Here is a 20,198-nt window from a genome sequence, read left to right as displayed (position 1 = left end):
TGAGTTTAAGGATTTACTGTGTCTAGACATCGCTGCTGACAGTCAGGATTCTGGCTGCTTTGGAAAGGCTGAAATATAAAAGCAACTTCTTAATACTAAAAATGAAAAAGGAATAACATTTTATACAGTATGGATAGAGAGAAGATAGAGACAAATAGACAAAGGAAACAGCAGAAGACAAATAGCAAGATCCAATTATAAAGAAAATATTTTTCTGCTATTTCCAAGAAGCCTCAAGAGCAGAGCTTCTTGTCTTCTTACACAGGACAGCAAACACTTCTGCAGTGCTTCTGCTGATCAAAACTACTTCAGCAGCAAAGTTAAGTATTTTATAAGGCAAGCGTATTTTGTAAGGCAAGCATTACTTGACAAGCTGTGCTGTCATTAGGGAGTGCAGGCACATACAACTGGTTTTACAGACAGTTCTGTTTGTGTGTTCTTCGATTTGCAACAGGAAAGGAAAGCCAGACCTTCCAGGTTTCATTTAGCAGTTGCTGTGCCAGTAATAAGAGTTTCTCTGATTGTTCTGTTTCTAAATGACAGATGTTGGATTTGGAGAAAGACAAGCACAGGGGGAAACAAGAGCAATGCTAAATTTGCTTCTGTTCTTTTAGGGCAAATTGGTTGAGGGTCTTGGGAAAACTGACTTGCTGCTTTTGCAAGAAAAAATAAGATTTCTTTGGCTGTTAACATCTCCCTGGTTGGAACATCTTTATTTTTTTGATCTCTGTTTGTCTAAGGTTGTGCCTGGCTATCTACTCCCGTGTACGCCAGCGTCTTTCAGGGAGGGACAGTCCTACACCAGCGTTAGTGGACTAACTACCATAGGACACTGCCATACACGTGTGGTAAAACTGGCTGTAAGTCTAGTCACAGAGGTGGGCATTCTGACTCGTCGATGAATCATTGATTTAGGCTTCAATCCAACCAGATATTTAATTATGTGCGTAATTCACAGACATAAGTAACTTAATTGACAACATTAAGGCTATTTGCACATGTAGAGTTGGACGTACCTGGTGTCCTTTGCTGGGTTACACCCTGTAACTTCTACATATACTGCATGTGTGTGGCAGAGCAAAGCCACCGGCAGGAGTCCATCCTGCTGGTCTCTGTAGAAACATGAGGACAGACACCGCCCTTTCCTCCAAAAGGTTTTTCATTGTCCATAGGTAGACAGAGAGTGGGACAGGAGAAGGGCATGAGGGTTAGCAAAGCGGCTTGCTCGTTCACTCCTTCAGCAGCTGAGGATTTGTGAGGAGTCCTCTGTCCATGTGCATGCTCGTTTTAGTAGATCACATGCCCCAAATGTAAAGGAGCATGGTGACAGAGCTGGCAGTTATTTCCAAATAAAAGCTGATACGGTAAAAAGTTGTCCTTCTTGAAGGGGTGAAAGAAAGCAGTTTCCATGCTGCCTTTTGTTGTTGTTTCTTTTTTCATTTTTTACTGCAGGTTTTCAGTATAAAATGTTACATATCCATTAATTTCCTCTCGATCTGCTGTCCAATGAACTTTTTAGGTATGCCTTACAATTTCTGAGGCAGGTTGTACAAAGTACTAGCAGGGAGTCTGCTTCTCATTTCTCTCTGAAAGGGGATAACGTATGGAACAGAAAGAAAATTCAAGGTGTTTCAGCTCACAGTATTTCTTCCTTGCTCGTCCATCAGGGCATATTATGCCACCCTTACGTGAAATAGCAGGAGATTCCTTACTTTCAAACCTTAAATTTCCCCTGAGCAGGAATGGAGCTAAAGCATCCCTGGCTTTTGCCTTCTCACTGCCGAGGTGCCCCAGATAGCATAAACTGTACAGTGCTGCTGTCATCCAGCTTCCCCCAGAAACATCCCTTCTAAGGACAGAGACACATCTTCCATCAGAAAGTCCTTCTTTATGGTCTACAAGGAAAGGTTTTATTTAAAGTTTATTGCAAATGCAGCAGTGCTAAAATTTGATTTGTAAATCGCTCCCTGTTTATGAAGATGGTGGGTAAATGCATGCCAAGATTTGCACAGTACCTTAGTGCAGGATACTTTGTTGGATTCTTAATTTGTATTCTAAAACTAGGCAGTGAAAATTACTTTTATGACCTAGGCTTTTTCCTTCCTTTTTCTTTCCAGCTGCAGCTTGATACTCTGCTTCTAGCTCTTTTCCTCCTTGAACAAAACAATATATCATTCCATTGTCTGTCTCTTGATTTAGACAAGGGGTGGATTTGTCATAGGGCATTTAATGAATAGGAGTGGTTAACATCTGAGTTCTGCTTCTCTGCTAAGAAACCGGCAGCAGCTGCAAAGATTGCCCATGGCACCATGAATGGGTGGCTACCGATTTGCAGGGAAGCTTGCTGTTCACTGAATCATCCATATCACTCCTCGCAGTGCCTGGAAATCTTCTTTTCCAAGTACTAATGCAAGCTGAGCCTTCCTCTTGGATGTGGTCTGACAGGACTGCAGCCCAAGGCAGCACAGCTGAAGAGTCAGATGTGGTTGTTGTTGTTTTTTTTCAATTAGAAGCTTTGTAAGACATCAATATTTAAAAGCAGAGAGATAAATAAAATTACAGACAGTTGGGTTGATTTGAGGGGGGAAGAGATGTCATTTGCCTGACGGAAAAAGCATATCTCTCCAACAGGGCTTTCAGTTCTTTAGCCAAAAGATGTTGTCTTTCTTTTTTTGGTTTTGGTTTTTTTTTTGATGAGCGTGATCTGTAAGTGTGAACAACTCATTATTTTTCTTAAAATCGTTATTTTTCTAGGTATATTTTGCAGGGTAGAAGTACAAGGTGGGCATAGCTGTTCACCACCTTAGAGGAATTGGTATTTCCCTTAAAGCAGATTCACCGTTGTGTTGTACACACAGGTGAAGCCACACAGCGAATGACCAAATAATCCATAAGGCAAACGCACACTAATTGCTGTAAAAGGTCTAGAGTGAGTGATCAGCCTGAGCTGGTTTAGTGACTTGGTTTCCAGAGAGCCATGGCTGGAAGAGAGTGGGCTGGTGGGATGAACCTGAACACGGTTCCTCTGATGCTTCCTGTGGTTGGGAGTTGAGAGCCTGCGTCCTCCAGGTTTTTTGCAGGACATCCTTCACTGTTCAAATGAAGTAAAGGCCACGCAGGGCAATGGCACGTACCTTGTCAATGCTGCTGGCTTGAGAAGCACCTTTTATTGCAACGTTTACTGTTGCTTCAAACCAAAATACTTCACCTGCGTTCTGCTACCTCTTGAAATCCCCAGCTCCCACTGCAAACTGACTTCTGCCGTATATGTTATGTTTCCTTAAGATCTCAACTGTTATTTATAAATGATGAACCTTGATGTTGGTACGCGGTCGGGAAAGCAGCAGGCTTTTTGTTTCTCTCTGGGACATCTTCTATTATGCAGCGTTCTGGGAAGTGTGGCTTAGCTGAAGCAGGAGAGGGGAAGGTGCGGGCAGGACTCTTCCTGCGCCCTTTCCTGCTGGGAGCCACGGGGCAGGTGTGTTCACTGGTCAGATTTGTTCCTCCAGAGTTCTGAAAGAACTTCAGGAATAAAAACATCAGGAGGCAAATGCCTTCTGTTTAGGAGTAGGGACAACCACACAGGCTGAGCCACCCTGCTGATTGCCCAAAGAGTAATTCAGGGTCCTTGACGTTTATATGCCTCCCTGTGCTCTGTTTTACCTTCACACATCCTAATCTCTTTGGCTGCGTTCGCCATTAGTCACCATTTCCCCAAACAACACTCCCGTCTTCTTCCAGGCATGAAAAAAACATCTGCTGCTCTTTCTGTGAGCCTGACATCTCTTGAAATACCACTCCCCAGTTCCCCAGGCGGTGTTGGTTAGGGATGTATTTTTGCTCCCTGGCCCTGTACCACAGCAATATCGTGTGCTCCTCTCCTCTCTCCACCCTGAGGCAGATACTCGAGTGTCTGTTGAATGGCAGCCGCAAGATACGGTCGTGTCCCACCACAGAGCACCCAGCTTCTGCTCGTGCTTTCGTCCCACTGATCAGACCTCTGCTGTCGTGCTATCTTTGTAGGTACACGTGTTCAGTGTAGCAATATCCAGCATGATTTAGCATCTTTCCTCCAGATAATTCCAATTTCACGTCACATGCTTAGCTGCAGCTGTCATTTTACCTTTTCAAGTGTGCTGCTGCCGTGGCTGTTAGACGTTCGGCCTCTCGGAGAGGGGTGGGGGGTTGCAGTTCTTCCCCTCTGAGACGGTTCCTGGCGGACACTAACATGAACTGTTGTGGCACTGCAGGTCGGAGTTTGGCCCCTGTGTTTATTCCTGTGGGGATGCCTCTGGCTAGTCATAGAGACTGACAGCATCCTCCTTAAAGCCAAGTATTGATCGTTTCAGCAGAAGAAACAAAGTGGTTAGATAAAAGCAATTCAAAACCAGTTTGTGCAAATGTTTCTCTGACCCCATAACCCTGTATCATAATTAAAGCAGATCAAGATGTTTTGGTATCAGAAGCACAGTCGTGGGCCCAGCCTTTCTTTTCTGGCCTTCCTGTTCTCCCAGATATGCCCCTACAGAGTTAACTGAGTATTTTTCTACAGTAAGTATTCCCACAACAAGGCCAAAATATGGTTTTCATCAATCATTTTGTAGCTGCTTCAAACCTGTCACGGCAGTGTATATGCTTACAGCAGCTCAGGGAAAAAAAAATGCAGACAAGCCGCAAATAAAAGGAAGAATTTGAATAGAAGACCTGAATTTTCTGTTGCCAGGAATGGTCAGATGATCTTTCTTTGTGCCTTGTACAGTGGCAAGTGCACGGTCTCCAGTGAATGAATAAATGCAGATCCATGAAATGAGATTATTACTCCCACGAAGGTATTGAAAAGGAAGGAGAGCACACTGAGCCCCCGACCTGTTCCCTGCTGCACAGACCCGCACATGCCTGTGGAGCACAGCGAACCTGAAGGACGGGTCTCATAAAGAAGAGCCTTATAATTGCAATAGAAGCCCAGAAACAGAAGTGCTGGGATTGCAGGAACGTGTCCGGGCTGAACCTGGTCATTTCACAGGCCGGATGCATTGGAGAGAACTCCGCTGGGTAACACAGAAGTGTGGGTGGCCTTCTCCATCCTGCCTCCAGCCCTAACCGCGCTGTAATATAGCTGCTTTTGCAGTGTAATTGCTTTCTCTGCAGGGCTTCTTCCTATGGAGTCTGCTTGTGTGGATTTAAATTGTTTGCGGGTTCTAACTAGACCCAAGTTGGTCTGCCTCGCCTCTTTTCTGCGCTAGGCAGCTCACGTGGCAGTTCTATCTAAGAGACTCTAATGATGTCTAGATAGCATCACTCCCTGGCCTCTGCGCCTGTGTTTGATTTGAGGAGAGAGGCTGGATCAGATAAGTTCAGAACATCAATAAATACGTGTATTTTGTTTGGTGACACTTGTTCAATTTGAATCTTTTTCCCAGGAAGCAGCTTGTGTTGTGTCATTTTTTTCAGCGTGCTGTGTAAATGCTCTGCATCTGCAACTGTCAAGGATGGTGCCATCCCATAGCAATGCCATCTGCTCGTTCACAAAGTGCTTTTTGCGTAGATAAAAAATGTGAGGTGTTACTCATAATTAGGCAAATCACACGCTGTGATCTGTGATTGATTTGATTTCTGTTGCTGGCTACCTTGCATATGTCTGTGTGTCCATAAGTATTGTCTACATATCAGCATATGGATGGAGATGAATCAGAGACATGAATTCTTTTTCCCAATCCAGACAGATGGAAATGTTTTCCCTTCTTCTTATTAGCAGCAGCTGAATTTCAGTAACACCAGGGGCCTCTGCTAGGATCTTGCCTGTGTTTCATGCTGTACATGCATACGTAAGTTGGCACGGCCGTTTATAATCTAATACAAGTAGTAAGCGATCCATGACATGCCACAAAGGAAAGCTATAATTTCAAAGCAATGTTCAGAGATAGCCATGTTATTAGCCTTCTTGGAGAAAAATATCTGGATATATAACTTGGCATTATGCAGTGAGGTAACAGAATGCCTAAAAGGTGCTGTGAGCATTGCAGGGCCCGCGTCTCTGCTGAATCAGACTTTTGGAACTTATTACCGTGCCTTTCTTAGCATTAACTGTATGTACTCTTGAAAGTGTATTCACCTCACTAACTGACTGAGATCCTAATTGTTTCTGGTCGTGCTACAGTCTAAGTAACGCTGATAGTAAGAGAAAGTAACTCAGAAATTACTAGTTCCGTATAATTTTAATAATGTCTTCAAATGCCTTTTATTGATGGTGAGGTATGATTTACCAGCAGTTTTAAAAGATGTTTAAGGCAGGCAGTAGGCATACCAGAAAGGCCATAAAAATGAAAACACATGAACAGAGGTCTACACACTTGTCTGGAGTAAAAGTTATGAGCAGTGGAGTAGCTATATAGTTGGATGATTTAGAACATTTTAAACCTCAGCAGAGCTCTCTTCTTTTCTCTCCCTCTCTCCTATAGTTATGTGCCTATCTACAGTGTGTTCACTTCAGCAGGAGATCTGTCATCACTGGAGTCTGACCATAACTAGGATAGCCCGAGGCAGAAAATAGGCTGTAACTCGTCACAAATCCATAGGCCCGCCGCTGTAACACCTCCTATAGACAAGGATCAGATTGGTGCGAGCTGCCACTGAGCAGCAACTGCGGTTTGGTATTTTGCAGAAGAATTCAAATAAAGTGAAATGGTTAGTGAGTACTTGGTTGATTTTTACTGGAAGTGGTGATCAATGTGCTGAGAGCCCAGGACCGCTGTTCTCATGTTTAAGAGCGTTACGTTTTCTCAAGTCCTGCTTAGTTTGTGTGGGGGAGAGCCATTCCCCCGTGATACAAAGTTAATCATCAGTGCAGGTTTGATCGACTCTAGTGTAACACCTTTGGGTGAACTGAGGGCAGTGAAGTGCTTGAAGCATTTTCAGAATTATTTGGTCATTGTACAAGTTGTGCTCTTCTCTTCATTTCGGCGGTTGTCAGAGGGTGTCTTGCCAGAGGACTGCTGGTACTGAGCACGCTTAATGCATTGGATTTTTTCTGAAGCCAGGAATGCTCAGTTCAGTCTTTCCAATACAGAAAGTTTTGTGAATGTGCAGAAGCCTTCAGGTGTTACAAATTCAGATTTCCCAGCCCCATGGATACTGAATAGAACTCCAACATGCACAGTTACATTTTATTTTATGTGTATGTCTATCGGTTTCATCATGTCATCTGTGGTTTTCCTCATGTTGTAAGTCAATGAAGTAAAAAAGAAAAAAGAATAGCCAAGAAGTCGAGGCAGATGTAAAGTCTTGGAGATTTTTTCAGTGTTGTTTTTAATGTCAGCAGACATGGTGTAATTTAATTTTCAGAAAAATCTCAGCTGCAAAGCAGCTGATTAGGCATCTTGAAGAAGCAGCTACTCTCTTGAAGCATTGTGTTCATGAGATTACTAGAGGTATTCTTCTAAAGAGAGAAACCCCCAGATTGCCAGAAATAAATCACTTTGAAGGATACAAGCCCCCTTGGGTAGCCATCCAAAAGCAGAACCCAGTTATTTAGATCTCACATCACAGACCTGCCCTCTTTGCACTGTAAAAAGAAGCATCAGAGATGTAATTGCTTTAATCCAGCAGTGGAAAATTCATCTTTTCTTTCTATTGTTTTTAAAATGAACTTCAAGAAATTTTGTAGAAGGGGGGTGGGGGTGGTATTGGACATAAAACTCCAGCACGTGCGCTGTCTGTGCCATTGAAATATGTCCCGTTGGGTGGCACCACAGCGTTTCCTGAGCTTCATGGTACTGTAAAGCATATCATTCTGCAAAGGTGGTTGTACCTTGTTTGCATGAAAGAAGGAACTTGATTTTTTTTTTGTTTTAAGCGTTCCAATATTTAATAAAATTTCAGAAGTTGAAACATGGCACATTAAGTCAACTCATGATAGTACATTTATGTCTTTGATTGCCAGTGGCAGGTCAGGGCTGTATCAACTCCATTCTTGATCCAGGTTACATGACCTAGGTGCAGTTATACATGTGAAAAGAGTTTGTTTCGTGAAAGAAGAGAATGCAGACTACATTTTGTTATGTCTCACTGGACCTGTTGCCTCCTTCCTAAAAGCAATCATCTTTAGACACAAATATAGCACATACTGGGCATTTTGTAGCATTTGTTTTAATCCGTCTGTTACCAATTCCATTCAGTTTGCTTTCATTCTGCTATGAGGAGCTTACACTGTCGCATCAGAAGTTTTACTAAAAAAAGGGATTTCATTACATGAACATTATATTCAACTGTTTGAAGGACAAAATCAAGATCAAAAGAGACTCAGTGATTAAACAACAGAAAGTATGCTCAAATCGTATTAAGGGATGTTTTCGATGTAGCGCCTAGGGATTTAGCAACCTGACTTAAACTTTTGTGCCAGAAGGCTTCTGGGCAAAATCCTGTTCATACTGTGGGGAGCAAGGTCAGAAACAGGGGTAAGAAGCATTTGGTTTACTTTTGAAATAGGAACTGTAATGGTTGGCTTGCGAGTTTGGCCTGAAGTCTAGATTTTCTGTCAATGTAGATGAAGGCCAGGCTGCTCTTCCAAGTGGAATCTGAGGGATGGGGTTCACTAGATCCTCCCAAGCTTGTCTTCTTCACAGCCAAAGATAGATGCTGTCCAGTGTTTTGTCTGTTTGCTTTTCAGGACATGCATGATGTCTGCACAGGGTTCTGGTGGGGTTTGCTGTGATTCACGGTGGTGCCAGTTGCTTGATCTCTGCAGCATCTGTTGCCAGTTATGAAGGGCTTTTTTAGCTCAAGTATTTACACCCAACTGTCTGTTTTATGGGAGCAGCGCCGAGCTTTTCTCGCATCAGACACCCCCCAAAGGAGTTTCTGTTCTCAAGGCAGGAGTGGGGAGAGAAATGCACACTCGGGGTCAGGGCTGGGTTTTTTTTTTAACTGTGTGCTCACAGCGTATTCTGGAGATCGTTATAGTTTGGAAAGCCTACATTTAGTGTCGTGCGGTGACGATATTGTCGGTGCTTCCCTTTGAAGTATGAGCCAGTCATACGGGACATGCCTGACAGCTGCAAGAATGAGCTGGTGTGTGGTGCTGTGTCCGAGGTGATGGATCTGGGGGGTTTCATTAGTGGTTTACCATTCTTGGTGAAGGACATTTCAGGTGCCCTGAAATTACTACTTTCTGTCTTACTAACGGGCAGTGAATGCTTGCCACTCCAAACAGACAAAACCACAGAACGTTTACCTTGTGCAGCTTGGAGTTGGCCCTACCAAGGGAAAAGGCAGTGTGGGAGAGTATCGTTGCTGTTACTACTATTATCACATTTAGCTGGTAGCATAGTAAGACCGATTAGACTTCAGGAAAGGAATATATTTGTTCTAACCCACATGAATACTTCCCCTCTGTCAGGAGCTCCTTAGAACGGCACTCAAGGGTGCAGGCAGGTGACCATGCTGCCTGTGGCTGTGGGCCAGGTGAAGGAGAGCTGTTGCCAGTGGTGGACTGGCTGCTTGCTTTGCAGAAAATGAGCTTTTGCCCTCTGACAGTCCAGCTGTGGAAAGAGCAGTGTTTGCTTTCGGTAATGTCAGTGAGAGGTACATTTGAGCACGAAAATGGTGCTCTGCGTGGCTTCTCCATAGACTGCTCCTTGCCAGCCTGGATTATGGTAGAATATTTTATTTTTTTCCCATTACTTTGTCAAGCCTGCAGGAAATTCACCATTTCCATTATTTCCACAAGCTTCCCTGGTGCTTACTGTGTGACGTTTTGGAATCCACAAGATCAAATCAAAGCTACTCCTTCTGACCATCTAAATTACAAACACACTGACTGTGATGCGATGCTTCATTTTAAAATTGCCTGTTAAAATCCAGAAGGACTCCTGAACATTTTTAATAATTCCCTAAAACAGTCTAAGAACATCTGTTAAAGTATTGTATTTCCTTAAAGACAGCAGTGGTTGAGATTGCTTCAGCTGGAGAATAAGGTTGTCAGTCAAAGTGGGTTTTTGTGGTTTAGTCTCTGATCTAGGAGTTTTTAGCATCTTTTCCCAAGTGGGCCGAAGACAGACAGCTAGTGAGCTGTTAGGGCTTGCCTTGCCATGTGTTTAACCTTGCAAACAATCAGTCAATACCTTTTGCAAAGTCTTCCATGTTTTACTGGATACCTGGTGCTTTGTGAGGAAACAAGATATAGTGGTTTGACGTATTGCACTTCTCACATTATTCCTTCCACAGCCTGTGTCCAACGTTTTAATATGTTGAGTAGCTGTGGCAAATTCTTCTGTGTGTCTACAAACGTTTGCATTGTTAAGCCGTTGGGTCTGCTAATGAGGGGATGAAGGAAGAGGCAGGGTGTTGTATTTACTGTGTAGGATTTCCTGCAGAGATGAATAGTAGATCCATGGTGGGCTGGAAGCCCAAAGAGTCCTTAAAAGATCTCAGCCTCACACGCCCACAGACATGGAGCTGCAGCCCCGAGCAGGGTGGGATCCTCCACCGTTGTCCTGCAAGGAAATGCTTGAAATAAATCAGAAGCAAACAGGAAAACAAGCAGAAAGGAAAAAAAATAAGGCATCCTACTCCCATCAATGTCTCTACCTCAGTTTCTCCAGCCAAACGATCAAAGGAACCACTGGAAAGAGACAATAATGTAAACCAGCGTCGGAATGGAGGGTAGCAAGTTAAATCAAAGGCTGTAGTTCAGTGCAGTGCGATGGCGTGGCTAAGGATGGACGTGAACTGGGACGCTGCTAACACAACCCACTTTAAAAGAGGGTTATTGGAGAGAGAGTGAAGTCATAACAGCCGAGTCTGGGTGTAAAGAGCAAGTCATTGGCAGCGCATGGGCTGGGAGCAGCATCTGCTCTTGCAAAAAGAGGTGCGGGGAAACCTTGTTGTCGTGTCTGTGATGAAAGGAAGAAGAAAAACTGTCAGAGAGAGAGATTTCTCAGTATATCAGATAGCATGCAGGCATTGAAATATCTTAGGTTCTTGTGTGATGGGTGATATCAAGTGCACTTTATCTCAAATGGACTTCTCTGAAGAATTGTGTTGAACCTTTTGAAGAGAAACAGGGAAACAAAGAGAAAAAGATTATTTTCCCTACTTTTCTGAACCCAAAATAATACTTAATCCAGTTTTCCATTCACTTCCATTTCCTTTGCATCAATCCCAAGAGTAAAATATATTCATTTCTTTATTATTACCTATATGGAAAGTTTTGGAACTGGATTGTTGCATATTGTACTACAGAAATGTGGTGTATCGCATACTTAACAGTGTTAGAATTAGATGTGCTTATTTATTGCATGTTGATATGCTAACTCTAGATCTATTGAGTGTTATGATACTTTATGAGGATATTACTTCATTACATAATTATTTTTATTGTAGTGATGATGCCATATTGATCTAAATTTCCACTTGCTCACATGCTTAATTTTGTGTCATGATAACGTGAAAGTGTAAGTGAAGTGATAGGGTTTATCTTTTCAGTTATAATTCCTAACTGTTTTAAGAATTTTTTTAATGCTTTAATTATTTTTTTTCTGTGTGATTGAAGGAAGCTGGCATCATCACCAAGCTTGCAACAGAGGACACATCTTTTAAATGTTAGTGTGTAAAAGATGTCTGTGTTGTTACCTTTTTAAACAGAAGATGATGGACAGGAAATCTGCAGAATTTTCAGCAAAGGGGAGTAATTTTTTCAGCTCTTTTTCATTTCTTAATGGAAGAAGAATTATGGAAATGAGAGTGGGCATTGCATTAAGTGCTTGAAATGTTCCTTCCCTGCAGACCAATAAAAACATAACTCTTCCATTAGGGAAATTTAGTTTTTTGAAGGCTGCATGAATCTGAGCTCTGAATCAGTGAATGAGATGACGATGCTGGGGTAAGCGTGGCAAAGTCTGATGATGTGTTTTAAGTGTTTCGCAGGTGGATACTAGATCTTAGCTTGTCTTGTAAGACTCCGGAGCAACTTTTTCTGTGACTTCTTACATTAACCACTTGGCTTACCTTGTAGTACTTGTACAGTGCTGTCTCCTGTTACACAGATCAGTGACAGAGTTTCAAAGCCACGGGAACTGAATGATTTTTCCTACCTGAATTTGGACCAGAAGGTTTCCTGGCCTTCTCAAAGCACTCTAGCTACTTGCATAAGGCCATAAACAGAAGTCAAATAGCGCAAATCAAAACTGTGACTTTCCTGTGCTTCATATGGCATGTTTACAGCAATTATAATCTCACCGATGACTATAGATTATACAGATTGTAGCTCTCTGCTTTTCAAAATATCCTCCATCTGTGAGCGTGTGATGAAAATGCAGTAGTAAACTGCTCTCGCTAGGGGTGTTCACATTAGGTCCCTGATCAAGGCTGTGGAGAATTGATACTAGAGCAAGTGGGTTTTCAAGTGAAGCCATCTTTTTTTCTGTGCTGTTGACCATAGAATAGTAATCAACGTCAATTTCTAGGTTCTAGAAAACCACAAATAAAAAATAACAAAAAGAGCAAAATCGTTAGCAGTCATTACCACTGTTCCTTACTTCTAATTTATTAATAGTATGTCAGTTTCATATACTATATTACTTAAGATGTCAAACATATCACAGAGGTATAGAAGGATGATTTATTCTCATTTACTCTGTGAGGAGAATGAGACACCAAGAGCTTCTGAAACTTGTCCAAGGTCTGGAAATGATTAAGTGGAATTCTTTCTCTTTATTATTTTTATTTAGTCACAAATAGTCCAAATATAGCTTTAATGCTCTAGTTATAATTGATGGAATAAATCCCATTCCCCCCTTTTTTGCTGGAGGGCTGATCCTATGGGTGCATGCAGCACAGATAGTTAAGGCCACAAATGCAGTTGTTGTGAATATTTGGTCATACGTGGGGCTGGTTTTGTTTTAGCTTTCTGAGATGTTTTTTCTGCAGATACTGCTGGGAATCATTTTCCCATCACTAGAAGTGTTCCTTGAAGCTCCAGTCCCTCGCAGGGCTCCATGAGTGCATCCCTGTGCTCCTGTTATGTTTTGTATGCAGACAACTTACTCCTCCTGCCTTACTCCTATCCAGAAAAATAGCATCTCTGCAAATAGTAGTTACATTCCTTACAAATTCAGGAGGCAAGGAGAACACGTCTGACCTACAAGATCCTCTATGCTCAGCCTGAGTTTTCATTCCCAATGGAAAGATTTTGAAGCACTGGAGAAAGACTCTGGTTGAGGAAGTACATGGGAATAAAATTTTCAACTCCTTGTTGATTCTCTTGCTATTCCATTCCCTCTACTGGTCCTGTGGCTTAGTCAGTTGATTAATTTAATCAGCTGCCGGCTTTAGACATTATGAAGAGATTCTGGCAGGGAATTTCCACCTCGCACATTAGATTTTTGGCTGATTTAAGTTGGGGTCACCCTGTGCTAGTGCCGTAGGTGGCTAATAGCCCCCGAGAAACCAACTGTGTAGACTGGAACTGCCTGTAGAAAACACGAGTTCCCAGGTGCCTTGGATGCGTTTGCGCACAGAAGGAGCCAGATGGTTTTCTCAGTGGGTTTTCTTTGGCTTTGCTCTGCGGGAGAAATACCTGAGATGGATGCTGCCAGGTAGCTGTGTGGCTTCTCTGTGTTAACAGCTGCTCTAGCTCTTCTCTCAGAGGTATATTTAAAGCATAAAAATGAAAAATGGGCAGAAAACCACGTGGTCAAGTGGGGAATGGGGAAGACTTCGTGTCTTGTGTACCTCCAGACCCAATGGGATGGGTCTGGTCCCAAGCTGACAACCCGGTCTGGAATGTGATGGTGGTACGTGCCAGATGGCTCATAAGTGCTTTGAGAACTAAGGCACTTTCTACATGTCAGTAAGTTTTTCTCGTTCACAGCCCCTGGGCATGGCTGACTCGCGGCTGTGTGGCAGGCAGACACGGTCACCCCGGGGAGCCATCTGAAGCTGTGTGCCGTATTGCAGATTTGACTCTGAAACGCACTGCTGCAGCCAGCCGCCCTCCCAAAGCACCATGACCTTCGGAAAGCTTAGGTCAGGTCCCCTGTCACCTGCACATTTTAAAATAACAGGTTGCTTGGCTTAAACTGCCAATAAAGCTAATTATCCCTAAAACAGGGCCAGGCTCTGGGACATTAACTGGGCCAAACAGGGGTGTGGACTCTGGTTTTATCCTGGACAATAAAAACAGTGCAAGGCAGCCTGCACCTCGGCCAGGTGCCCAGCCTTGGGCCATTGACGGCAGCCCAGCAGCGTTGGGCAGAGCTCCAGGTGTCTCAGGCAGGCTGGTCTGGGGCAGCCATCCCCACCTCACGTGCTTGCTCTCGTGGTCTTGTTCCAGGGCAACCCACTGTACTTCCAGTCTGCCAGGAACGTGACGGTGAACATCCTCAATGAGAAGACTAAAGTCCTCACTCGCCTTGTAACAGGTAAGGAGGGGGGAAAGCTATGTGGAAGAATTAAGGAGGGATGAAAGTGTGTGTGTGTGTGTGTGTGTTGTGAGATGCTGTGCTGCCTTTAGACAGCACGCGGGAGGGGAGCCCAGGTGTCTTGTGAAGTACAAATGGAAACTTCGCTCCACTTTGTAGAAACAAAGCTGGAGACATGAAAGCCGTGCTGGAGAGGCAGCTGGCTGGTGTTTTCTGATAACGAAGCAGACCATCGTTTTCATTTGAAAGCCAAGCCAGAGACAGAAAGGTTAGTTGAACCATGTCAGGGTCAAGAACAACATATGCAGGCTGACATTTCCATTGTAACAGGCACAGGCTTTTCCTGAGCCACTTTTGATTTGCCTGAGATCTTGGGAACTCTGCAGATTAACTGCGGCTGGGGTGGGACACCGCAATTTAGAGCTCTCTGTGCCCGTATGCTGATGAAGAACACTCTCGTGCTCCCAAGCCTGAATGTGTTTGATGGGGAATGGGTGTTTCATAAATCCCCAGTGCACAGCAGCATTTGAATGAATGCATGTGTAATTTGGGTTGAAAAGCCTAATGCATTATATATGATAATATAATATATATATATATATGATATAGGATAGACATTCATTTATTGAGATTTATCTAGGGACCGGGAGAAGTATTGCTGTGTGGCAAAGCCAGTAATCCATAAACATGTTGTTTCTATATGAGGCTGGGTTGTTTGGTTTGCTTATATAACATCTTGGCCTCTAGTCACAGTATTAAATAATTAAATATGCAGCTTCAGTAAGCAATGATTTAAGCAGCGTGTGTGAAAACCGACTGGAGGGAAGAAATAAATTCAACCCCAAGCTCCCTGATTCTCACGTTCAGAATCAACATGTTGAGATTGTTGGCTCTCCATATATTTTTCAAGAGGGTATTTGGTTCACGTAAGCACCTCCCTGTCGGGAGAGCTTGGGAGGATGCAGTCAGTGATGTCTCCCAGTGTGATGTTCTGGTTATTGAGCTCATTTCTGCATTCAGCAGCAGCTTTGGTTTCAGAGCAGAGCAGCAATGTGGTCCCATGTAGTCTGTGCTACAGTGATGAGTAGGGAGGCAGTTAATTAGCAAGATACAAATCAAACTTAAATTACTGGATTCTCTCAGAATGCCTGCAAGAGTTTTTTAAGTGTTTCCAGGCATCTCAGCATAGCTTCGCTTTTTTGTAGTGCAAACCATGCCAATGATTCTGTGCGCGCTGACGCCAATACAGATGACTTGTGCAGGGATACGGGTATAGATGGAGTGTGGAACTGCCTGCAAGAAAGTACTGGCTTTCAGGTCTTCCTTCCCTTGTCTTTGGAGAAATGAGGCTAGTCATGAAGATGGCCAGAATCCATGCAAAGTCCCATCACCTGCCCTGTGCAGCAGCATATTCCTGGGAGGCTGTGGCTTGGCCTGAGTTGTACAGGGCTGTTAGATCATGATTTGTCCAAAGTTTAGCTTAGGTTGGTAACCGAGAGGTCTGCGCTATGCAGCCTTTGAGCCAGAGACCTGCACAGAATTGCTATTCAGACAGCTGATGTTTATCAGGCTCCACAACAAAACACGTTGCCAGAGGCTTTCCAGGGCTGCCATGCACAGCAGCCTGCGGGAGAAGCAGCAGAACTGAAATAAGAGCTATGAAAGAAAGTCTGACTCGTCTAAAAACTTTCTGAAACGTGGAAGACTGTCATTTGTCTTGGCCTACACATGCTTGAAATGGTATGACGGAAGATGTTTGCTCCTGTGGTGATGTCTTCTTTTGGGGTTGTTTATTGGTTTTTTTTTAATTGGACTGTGCATGACACCGTTATCATTTTAATCCGGGTATATTTAACAGGGAGAAACCCAGGAATATTTTACATGGCAGCATCAGTCCAAGCAAAATGGACTCAGGAACTCTTGATGCCTCTTACAGCTGCACCAATTCTCTGAAAGCATGGCTGGGCATGTTCATTGCTATTCGCATGTGGGTCCATCTCTTTGTAAAAATTTCCTGGCTATTCAAAGTGTAACGGTGATTTTATAACACACATAAGCATTAACAAAATTGTAAGTAGAAATAGTTGAGGTGGTTATTTGGGTAGAAAACAGTGGCCTTTTCTAATGAGAGGTCGCACTCTGAAAAGCACAGACCTCCCTTTTTGATGTGTGGGATGCTGATTGTATCTGCAGAGCTGTTAGGACAATCTCAGCAGATGGGTTTATTAAACATATGAAGCTACTGTGTGATTTTCTTATACTTTTCACTTAAACATTGTGCTTCTTCCCTCTAGGTCCCCAAGCAGTGGAAGCACACAGCCAAAAATTTGAGGTGAAAACCCTCTCTGGAAAATTGCTGTTTTCTGCAGATGACAACGAAGTGGTGGTTGGAGCAGAGAGACTGAGAGTTTTAGGTAAAAGATTATGCACTAAATCACTGTTTTAATATGCGCCTCTTCAAATTTTAGTATAGTTTTGCCTGACTTTCCTTGATGCTTGCGGAAAGCTTCTTTTGGAGATAAAGCCTTGCACTCTCTTTACTGCTTTGAATCTTCCCCAAGCAGGTAACGGCCAGGAGTTTCTATCTGAGGGGTTTCTTAGCTTGCACAATGTGTTATTTCCCTCCAGAAGGAACTCCCCTGGAAGGGGTTTGTCTGGCTCAATGAAGTAGCTTTAGGAAGAACAACTTTATCTCTTGGGTCTGGGATGAAGGACAGTGAGGGATTGCTCTAAGGATGCTTCCATGTCTGCAGTCACTGTATGTAGGGAAACCTCTAGGCTTCATGCTTTTGATCGCACCACTTTCACCAGCTTCTCCTTCATTCTAAAGCAAATGCCAAGGAGGAGACATGCAGCGAGAAAGTCAGCAGGGATGAGGAGACATGCAGCGAGAAAGTCAGCAGGGATGAGGAGACATGCAGCGAGAAAGTCAGCAGGGATTAGGACCCCACATTAATTCTCTGAAGAGTTTGGCGGTCTTTAAATTGGCTATCTTTCGTTAGCCGCGTGCAGGAGTACAGTGTGCATCTCTGAGCCGTCTTCAGCTATGTGGTGGGTAGGGTTCAGTGTCCCGTGCACGGGAGGTCGACATCACCGATGCCACCACTCCCTCGTCTGCCCCTTGAGACAGACAGGGCACCCTGAGCTCTCCTTTGCCTGTGCAGGATCTGCCTCCCCAGCTGTCCTGCCTGCTAGGCTTGGCATTGGTACTTCCTAACAAAAATTGGGGAGATACACTTTGGGTTTGGGCATGGGGGTTGCTTGTTGTTTCTTTGGATTTTTTTTTTTTTTAATTAGAAAAAAAGGAAACAGTTATAGTAATTCTGAAATTTAAAAATATATTTGATAAATTATATGAAATTACCTCTTAGGAACTTGAATTCTCTTGCTCTCCAGTTCAATCCGTGCTCTTTGGTTAGTCTGAGATTTGCTGGTGAATGTTTTCATGCAGGACCAGGCTGGGTAGCTCAGTATTGCTGGCAGTTAGTCACAGAACGGTGCCACTGGTCTCTGTGGATGCACTGACAGTTTTCTAATAGCTTGACATGGATGGATGTTTGCTCCAAATTGCTCCGTACTTCTCTAGTAAGCTCCTAAAAACAAAGAGATCAATGAAGGAGATTAAAATTATGTATAGTTGTTGTTGTTATTATTATCATTATTATTATTTCTATATATTACATAGCATTTTATTAGTATACTATGTATAATCTAAAGGAGCTTAAACGCCTTGAAGTCTAACCATCATGAATGGGACTTTGTATCCAACCCTGAACATTTTAGGTTACCGCGCGTAACGCTACTCTAGAAGGTGCCTGTTTGTAGACCAACCAGGTGTAGCTCTGTGCAGGTCGCTGTTGTTACATACTGGACTAGTTCAGTCACCAGCTATTTTAAAGCTTGGTGAGTTTTGTAGAGTAAGTGTTGCACTTCACAAAACTAACAGTATCTTTTTTAGCTTAAAACCTTGAAAATGACCATTCAAGATTCTTGCAGTGTTACAGAGCTGGGGAACGTTTCTCACAATCGGCATTGTACTGCGAATCTCCCTTTGCACTGCACTCTTCAGACCTAATACAGTCTTTGTGCAGGACAGGTGAAGTCAGGAAGTAACAGTTTTTAATTGTTTTCTTGGAGATCTTAAAATGAGAGAGATTTATGTCACTGGTTCTTAAAAAAAAATACAGAATCTTTTCCTTACAAGTTGCAAGTACTCCTTTTCAGATTATGTACAAAAATGGTGCTTTTTATTTACTTTGTACTCTTCAGAGAAAGCAGGAATTATTTTTGATAGTTATATTGAGTTTCTGCCTCGATCTAGGCTCCAGAATAAGCAGCATAAAAAATACCGCTAACCACTGTAGTGCATTTTCATTTTTACCTGCATCTGTGTGTCGGGGTTTATTTGGTTTATGCAGATCTATCAGCAAAGAAGAGGTAGAATGATACCACTGGTGATGTTAAATCGCAAATATTCCTATGACCTTGAGCTGAAATGCTTTCAGAGTTCATGCTTGGCTTTATTTTTCTCCAGCTTTGCTTCCCCAATCTAATTTTATCTCCAAAAGTGTTTGCCATGGCTGTTTGCCATGCTGGGAAGTGCTATACCGTATGTTCGTATTTCTTCCAGTGTTTTTGTCTGCACTCGAGGCTAGTCCAACTTGTAGTACACAGACAAATTCCTTTGATCATTTTTCTGGTGTTTGGGATCTCAGGTGCTGTTGGTATGTGTCTGCTGACACCTGTCTACGCTATGTAAATAATCTTAACTTGTTCGTGTTATTGCTGAACATGTACTTGTTGTAGAAAGAAGTGTGTGTCTGCAATCTGGCATGAAAGTCGTCTCGCAGAGGTTAGAGCAGCAGTTACTGAGCTTGTGGCTAGCTTTTAATCTTGTTAATGATAATTAGGTTTTTTTTCTTTGTACACTCTTCAAAGCTGATTCTCAAAGTTTGTTCTACAATGCTAAAGCTTTGTCTTGAGAAAAGAGGTGCTTTCCTGTTTTGAAATGGACTCTACTCTGGGTAGCTAAAGTGTTTTTCAGCATTGGTAAGGCATTAAAAAAGGGAAGAATAACAGAATTGTGGATAAAAACAAATACAAGTAGGACATGTGCTGCATTTGATGGTGCTTCAAAAAATTGCACAGCATGGGTAGTGCAGATTACCAAATGAAAGTGCTTTTTATGTTAGTTGTGTTTTGGGGAGTTATTTCTGATTTATAACTGTTAAAGGGCACAGAAAGACAGAGTTGGTCCCCTCTGCTTTTCATGCACAATGTAACTTAGAGGTCTTCGATGGTTTTATTTGATTTAGCAAATCCAGCCAAACCTATCGTCATAGGAGAGATTGGAGGATAATGGGAACTTGTGTTTGAGGACAGGGGCAGCCCTCTGAGCCCTTTGGCCATGGTCAGCTCTGCTGGCAGCCGTGCAGCCTTTCGCAAACACATGCACAAGCTCCCTCTGCCTTGCTCAGAGCCGGCCGGGAGCTCAGCAGCTGCATCGGTCCGGATGACTCAGAAGGAGCTCGTGTTTGCCTGCAAGAAGTCATGCAGAAACTGAGCCTGATGCCAAATCCATTCTGTCCTTCTCTTTCCAAGCTCCTCTGCAGTGCCTGCGGTTGCCCAGCCATCTCCTCCACCCTTGTGGCGGCACGGGGTGGCAGCACGTTCTCGTGGTTAGCACCCCTTTCTTTTACAGGCTTCGCTTCTGGAGCATTTGAGCAGCTCACGGTCTTTTAAAAGATACTGCAGCAAACTTCGGAGCGGGTCTCATTCCTC

General features: G+C 43.2%; 1 protein-coding gene across 2 annotated transcripts in view; it reads left to right on the top strand.

Moving 5' to 3' along the window:
* The window catches only part of SGCD (sarcoglycan delta), a 349,797-nt gene that overhangs the window by 276,130 nt on the left and 53,469 nt on the right, over positions 1–20,198 (top strand). For both annotated transcript variants that reach the window (XM_055719223.1, XM_055719224.1), the window contains 2 exons: positions 14,330–14,417; positions 16,712–16,831. In XM_055719223.1, the coding sequence (XP_055575198.1) occupies positions 14,330–14,417; positions 16,712–16,831 (208 nt within the window). The remainder of the gene's footprint in view (positions 1–14,329; positions 14,418–16,711; positions 16,832–20,198) is intronic.

The sequence above is a fragment of the Falco cherrug genome, chromosome 8 (assembly GCF_023634085.1).
Source record: "Falco cherrug isolate bFalChe1 chromosome 8, bFalChe1.pri, whole genome shotgun sequence".
Lineage (NCBI taxonomy): Eukaryota > Metazoa > Chordata > Aves > Falconiformes > Falconidae > Falco > Falco cherrug.
This window is presented reverse-complemented; position numbering and strand designations above follow the sequence as displayed.